This window comes from Thermoascus crustaceus, assembly GCF_041956765.1.
Source record: "Thermoascus crustaceus strain CBS 181.67 unplaced genomic scaffold VTN00scaffold_11, whole genome shotgun sequence".
In the NCBI taxonomy this organism is placed as follows: domain Eukaryota; kingdom Fungi; phylum Ascomycota; class Eurotiomycetes; order Eurotiales; family Thermoascaceae; genus Thermoascus; species Thermoascus crustaceus.
This window is the reverse complement of record NW_027192537.1, coordinates 625,490-632,832: the sequence shown is the minus strand read 5'-3', so window position 1 is coordinate 632,832 and position 7,343 is coordinate 625,490. Positions and strand designations below refer to the sequence as shown.

The 7,343-nt window shown below is 49.2% G+C and overlaps 1 protein-coding gene across 1 annotated transcript; it reads right to left on the bottom strand.

Annotated features, from left to right (window-relative positions):
* Positions 1 to 5,276: 5,276 nt before the first annotated feature.
* Positions 5,277 to 6,524, bottom strand: VTN00DRAFT_2940 (uncharacterized protein; the record flags this gene model as incomplete). The annotated part of the gene is made up of 3 exons (XM_069429202.1): positions 5,277 to 6,171; positions 6,227 to 6,261; positions 6,321 to 6,524. 3 exons carry the CDS (start codon positions 6,522 to 6,524, stop codon positions 5,277 to 5,279), a joined length of 1,134 nt encoding a protein of 377 aa, XP_069283352.1.
* Between the last annotated feature and the right edge of the window lie 819 nt (positions 6,525 to 7,343).

The window sequence follows — 7,343 nt, the reverse complement described above, 5'->3', positions numbered from 1 at the left end:
AGTAGAGAGCCAGTCTTCACGAGCATGTACAGAAACACAGTATACTTTGTAGGACACTGCATACAGTACAAGAGTGCCAATTTTTGGAAGTTCCGGTTATCACAAGACGGTTTGGGAAAGTATAATAGATTGTAGTGTAGACGAAGCTCTCTTCTCTTCTTTAAACAGTTTTCAACCGTGCGATCCCATAATGTTTTACAGTATATCCCCATACTCCAGTACCTATCTAGTTCAGCGTAGCACTCGTCTATACCTAATTGGAATCTCCGACAGGCATTTCCTGACATCTGTATAAAGTATAACGCAGCATGCTTAATCTAACCAAATTTTAACTCACGGAGTATTTTGCCAGGGACTCGTGCTCGGGACACCAAGTCACAAGATTCCAAGGTTATCATATCAAACCTTTTTGTGATATATCATATCTATCATTGACCGCCTTGGTCTCCCAATCAAAGCAAAGGCCGTAGCTTAATAGCCAGGAAACCAGAGGCTGCGTGGGCCTATGGCGCAATTTGAATAGTCGGGCAACTCGGTCTCACCGGAATGTGAAATTTTCTGTCCTCTTTGGGCATATATATGGTATGATAGGTCCAGTGCAGTGTTGATAGAAAAATCCTACCATCTTATCTATCTCCTGACACATGCGTCATTATGATTCATGTAGTAGTTTAGTGGATAGAATGGGACAACATGCTCTGTTTTAGTCATCCGTCCAAGCTTAAGAAACTAGACTCTAAATGATAGAATGTAATGGAGGTACATAAGCACACGCTAATGCAAGCAAGGAGGGAAACCCTGCATATGAAATAAGTTCTTCGTACATGACGAATCTAGGAAGCTTTGATTGGGTACTATCCGCTTATCTGTGCTTCTCGTTGCGGCACAGGAGCTTATGGCACAGGTGCAATGCTTTTTTTTCTCCGTCCTGGGCTCAGAACCACTTCCTGCAACACAGCGATTTTATTTTCCCAAATATATACTATATTGTCATTAGAGGCATAGCCTCTGGCTGACTGGTCTCATCACAGTATAGAGATCACGAGAGTAGTGCAAGGGATGAGAAGATATTCCAGCGCTCGCTTCGTGTTTGGCTTGGGGATTTGGAACACCTTCATCATACAGAGCCTGATGTTAAAGCAGGATCTGTCCAAAACTGAGTTATCAGAGATGCCTGATGAAGAAGCCATTTATCAAGCTGGCACCGGCACCAGATGTGCCACTGGCTGCTTGTTGCCGCCAATGTTTTGTATGCGACTGCAATCGAATAAGTTGTGTACCCAAGCTCAAACGCAACCGATTCATTTCAAATATGCACGAACCTGGGTGGCCAATTGATTTGCGCGCCTTTGTTCCAATTAAATCGTTTTCACCTCATGGCCTTCGTCACGGATAACTCTCTCCCGCCATACTGCTTCAAGTTTAGCAATGCGGTTTAGCACCCAGGGCCTCGCCCACTGAACGAGACGCTCCAGGAACGTTGTCAAAAAATGTACCGAGAAGTCGAGCGAGTCTCAAACCGTGATCTTTTCTTTGTTGAGCCCTGATATTTTTGACTGGATGCAAAACCTTCAGCCGCTTAAACACCGTCCCGCTTGTATCTTAGGATAGATGAGCGATGGCATCCGCAGTGTTCTTCAAGAGCTTGGAGGTTCTTCCACTAAATGCTTTTCGTGCTCGTGCCTCCAGTACTCGAGGCCATACTTCGTCAGATAATGTATCCAGAGCTTGGTTAGCTCCGAACACCTTGTCGGGAAAGTACACTCGGGGTATCGACAGAAAACCTCTCCCCGGTAAATGATGGGGTTTTCGGGTCTGGATTGAGATTAAACATATAACCGGCTCCGGGATTTTCTGTTCCTATGTGGCGTCTCAGCTAATCGGTCATTTGCAACACCAATTCATGTTTGGTATCTCAATAACATACCGTTGGTTGGTTCACGCACACAATGCCGCACATCTGTTGTCCATTGACCCTGACGTGACACCTAAATCGATTCTCAGCAAATGCTTAGCGGGCTTCAGATCATCTTGTGCATACACATGACTGTTTATGGCGTTCAGCCTTGCTCCGGTATTCAGGGCTTGGGCGTTTTCGGAGGCTCGAAGACGAGGCACTGCAGAAAGTCAGCATCAATCCTGCGCATGCACATTGCATACTCGATAAAGGCCCTCTGAAGTTGCGTACCACATGACAGAACTGATAGATCAAGATCGTGCTCCTGGCAGTAGATATTGACTTCCTCAGTGCTGTGCTTCTTTCAGATGAGGTTCTGGGAAGAATAAGTGGATAAAGACAATATCGTATACATCCAGACAACACAGTCACCGGCAACTCTGCACGATGGAATCTGCTGTTCTTGTTCTTATATTAGAAGATTTGGTCTGCCGGTCGCCTCAATCTAGCCCAGTCTTGCTGTCAAGGAATTGGGAACCCCCTGGGAGCTGGGTTCGACTGGTCTGTTTGTCTTTCCATGGCCGCCTTGACAGGCGTATGGTGACTCTTCAGGCTCTGGTGTAGGATGTCTCTTGTTTGTATGTGCCTGGACATGTATGTGAGCGCTCGTGATAGCTCTGGTTGGGATTGTCTCAGTTTTGGATGCACCAATATAACTATCAATAGACAGAGACTTAGTTAGTGTGCCCAAAGACATCAGTGACTCACAATATCCTTACCTCTATAATAATAGGGAAGCCCTTTCTCCATTTCTCATACCTAGGAATGGTGAACATCTCAGCAGTGTTTTCATAGTCTACATCCAGGACCTGGTACTCCCAAGGTCCAAACGCTGTTTGCCCTAGAAAGGATATTTTTTGGTCTCCATGGAGTTGACATTACAGAGGTGCTATAGCAGTGTTTAAATTCTTCTCATTAGTATTCACCTTGAATGTGCTGTCTCGGCTGGCTCGGTGTGCAATAGGTGTGTCCGAAGCATGCAATAAGACCAATCTTCGTTGTCCCATTGGTCGTTTTTGTTAAACACTACATAGAACACTTGGTGATAATTAGTCAGAGCATGGTATGTATGTACATACATACATCAGTTGTGGTGGGGAAGGGGTTTTAGAAACTCACCATAGACTGTTCAGCACTGGACATACATACATAGATAAACGGAGGATGCGGGAAAATGCTGGAATATGGGTCACTCGAATAATGACAAATCATAATTAGATCACGTTTGTATTTTTCAGTAATGCTTAACGGCATCACTGCGTCTTTCTGGCACCGATCTTCGCGTTCCGTTTCATAAACCTGAAGTAAATTGGCCTCCGATGAGACCGCCTCGAGAAAAGTCTAAACCTCTCTCATATAATATGGTCTTGTGCTGTAGGATGGTTCCTCTCTGTTTGCATGATCTCCGTAAACTCAAGAAGAGTAGTAGATAATGATAATACTAGGCCAGGGTTCCTCTTTCGTAGAGTAAATAGATGGTGTATAGATTATAGACAATAAACGTGGCATGGGGATGAAGAAAACCCCTGGGTATAGAATTCACCGCCACCTACCGTTAAAAAAAAAGAAAAAGAAAAAGGATAATCGTTCCATGAAATACAATTGTGGTACAACTTGCCAAACTCTGCATCTTCTTGTGCTATTTTTTTCACACGCTGTTGTGAACTCGTCAATCAGAGAGCTACAAGTACTGTTTTTGAAAGATCAGCTAAGCAGCAGATAAGTAGGAATATCAGATACGAGTTAAGTACCTAACAAGTACCAAGCGCTATATATAATAAAATATACGAAGACAATGTGCACTAAGCAATTCAAGCGTGCAGTCCAGGATGCATAGTGCCCAGCCAGGTAGGTAGGTGAATACTATATACCATCGCTGGACAGGCATGATATATTCACAATCAGGGAAGAGATGAGTCATAATATAATATAACTAGTTCATTCGAGGCATGACTAATCCGTCCAGATTCTATATTAATAATGGATATCTTTTCGTTTAGTAGCGTAGATGTAGACAGAACACCCCGTGTATATAGTTATAACTATAGTACATGTATAATGTTAAGAGACGGAGTTTTGTATAGAAGAACATCGATGATAGACAATAGATAAGATGTAGAAGAAAAGAAAAAGAACTACAAGTAGATGGCAATTTAAGTACGATTCATTTTCAACCTCTCCTTCACCCGCTCCCTCCTCCTCTTCCTCCCGTCCTACTCATTCATTCATTCATTCCCTCACCCAGACGCAGCTGCAACTGCAACGGGAAGTATCTAATTTAGTCGAATTCACTCTCGTCCTCGTTTTATATTTCATTCTGGCCTCCTATTCACAGAGAAGATGAGAGGTTAGACAGTGAAGTACTTACTTACTGCATCGTCAGATCAAATCCCGGGCAATCCCGGTTCCTTGCATGCCTGACTCGGACTGGGGACTCAGCGTCGACATCATGTCGAATCAGGTACTTCCTACCTGCCTACCTACCTACTATCCCAAACATATGCATTTAGTGAGGACCTAGGCCCGAGGCCAAGGCCAAGGTCACTCGGCTCACTGCTGAAGACAATCTTAAAAGTCCGTTCAAAAATTTCCAAACACCTACGACCATAGGGTGTGGAAAACAGGGCTTCCCGTCCGCTCAGCCGTACTTAAGCCACACGCCGGGCGGTTAGTAGTTGGGTGGGTGACCACCAGCGAATCCCGTCTGTTGTAGGTTTTTTAACCTCTTTATTTTTATCGTCCCTTTTTTTTATTATTTTTTTATTGAGTTTTCCTGTCCTATGGGGGATAGGATAAGTACGGAACAGTCTGGCTCGTGGAGGGTATTGCCAGGCGGGGGGGGGGGGGGGGGGGAAGGGGGCGTAAAGAGAACCGCAGGACTGGCTAGCATCCGACGGCATGGCCTATGGACAGGGTCGAGAAGGTGAGATATCTACTCGACGGTGTCAAGAGTTACTGCTGACCTCATTTACTCTTTTCCGCTTACGTACACATCTGGACAAGTGACTGCTGACGCAGCATTATATCCATTGGTCTCCTCGCTCTCACTGGCACATAGCTACCTCAGTTGGAGGAATAGCAAAACATCAATGTATCCGTACAGGCGTAGTGCAGTGACTCGTACACTCGGGAATTAAAACCATCCACGATGCAAAAATGAGAAAAGAAACATCGAATACAAGGGATATTAGGCAATATGGGGGTACACGAAAGATAGAGAAATGTGACATAAAATAAGCCGGAAAAAAAATAAGTCGCAGTGTCTAGTACCAGCTGGGAGGACACGAAAGCGCAGCAAAGATCAAGCAGCGGTCGCAGTTTACTCGGGCTTGCGGCCAACCATCAGGTACATCGGCGTGAACAGCTTCTTCTCCGCTCCGGCGACCAGACAGTCGCCGGCCAACGCCAGGCTGTCGGCCGTCTTCTGGGAACCCTTCGGGAAAAGACCAATGGTCTCCATGGCACCGACGAAGCGGTGAGCGATGCCACGGCCCCACCAGGTCATCCGGGCGATGGTGAAGACGTCCTTGAACGACGACATGTGCTTCCACGAGCCGGCCAGAGGGTAGTACCACGGGATCTCGTCGGGGCGCTCGGCCAGGTCCTCGTGGTGCAGCAGCTCGAAGCCGGCGGCCTTGAAGGCGGCCAGGCCCTCAGAGACCTTGACCATGTTCGAGATACCGTCGCCCTGCTCGATACCCAGACGGATCTTGCGGTGCTCGGGGTTGTCATTGTCGTAGTTGTCGGTCATGAGCCACTCGTAGACACCGAACACGCCGCCCGGCTTCAGCACACGGAAGATCTCGCTGTAGACGCCCTCGAGACTGGGGGCGTGCACGGTCGCCTCGATGGCGTAGACGGCATCGAAGGTGTTGTCGGGGAACCTCATCTGCATGAAGTCGCCCTTGACGAAGCTCAGCTTGTCCGACAGGCCTTCCCGGGCCGCGTAGCGGGTCGCCCGCTGGATCTGGTAGTCGTTGTTGTTCAGGCCAACCACGTTGACGCCGGCGAACTTGACCATCTCACGGGCCGGGCCACCAACGCCACAGCCCACATCGAGGACCTTCATGTTCTCCTTCAGGCCCATCTGGAGGGCGAGGTAGTGCTCATGGCGGGCAATGGCCTGGTGGAAGGGCTCTCCGTACGCGAAACGGCAGAAATGGAACGAGCTGCCCCATCCGTACTCGTAGAAGTCGGTCGCAAGGTTATAGTAGCTATAGTCGCGTCAGCATGCTGCATTCTATCGTATCACATCACAATTGGACATACTGTCTGGTCAAGGTCGCGTACTCCGCTCGCCGGGCCTGTCAATCGTCACGCGTTAGCACTGCGGGCAATCCTCATCGGCTGCAAGACGACTCACCTCCCGGATCTCTTCTGTCTCAGCTTCTGCAGACTTGTTGTCCCAGTGCTTGAAGTACTCGTCGACGGCCGCCTTGTGGGCCTCGGCGTCCTTGTTGCGCATGGCCAAAAAGCCGCCGCGGGCTTCAGCGGACTTGCCGTGGAGGATGCGGTTGAACTCCGCATCGCGCTGGTGGTCTTCAGCTTCCAACTTTGCTGGTGCCATCTTTGCTGGTGGTAAAGGTTGCGAGCGACACTGGCTTTTTAAGGGGCTCGGGGTGAAGTAGCGGTCGGAGAGCACACGCTCGTATGACCCGGAAGGAGAACGAAAGAAACCGAGAAACGAAGAGAAAAGGGGAGAAAGGAAGTCAATTGCAGTGCTACTGCAAGAGAGAAGGGTTCGACCGTGTCAGAAGGAAAAACAAAGGACAGACAACGAGGATGGAGAAAACTGGAGACCTGGAGAGAGCGAGATGAGAAAGGAGGCCCAACGGCGCCGGGGTATCGCTAGCTGGCCGCCGCGCAGCCAACCAGAGCGCCGGGACGCGCCGGCGCCAGGAACAACAAGGAGCCGGCCGCGCTAAGCCACATGGGGGTGTGGGGCACGGGTCAGGGCCCGGAGAAGGCGCGACCCGGCGCGCTTTCCCTGGGCTGCGTGTCGGATCCCGAGGCCCCCGGGGGAACCCGAGGCCGCCGTCCGTCCTCCCATTTCTCAGCATGCCAGCATCCACCATCATCTTTCACCATGAACCCGAAACCGGCTGTACAGAATAGGGGTGTGTAATGGTGTCGTGGCGACGGACGTTGCGTGCTGCGCTTCGTCACTCCGGCCGTACACTAGTCTCCTCGGCGCGGTGTAGCTTACGCGGGCCTCAGCTCCCGCAGCGGAAAACACCACGGGTCCCGAAGTCTTTGCTCGAGATGGACGCCTGTCATTTGCCTTCCAGAAAGTACGATGCGTAAGCGTGTCTCACCGTGATAATTGCTCCGGACCATGTGCCGCGTGGGAAGCTTTTTCCACGTTGGAAGCCTGTCAAGGTTCTAC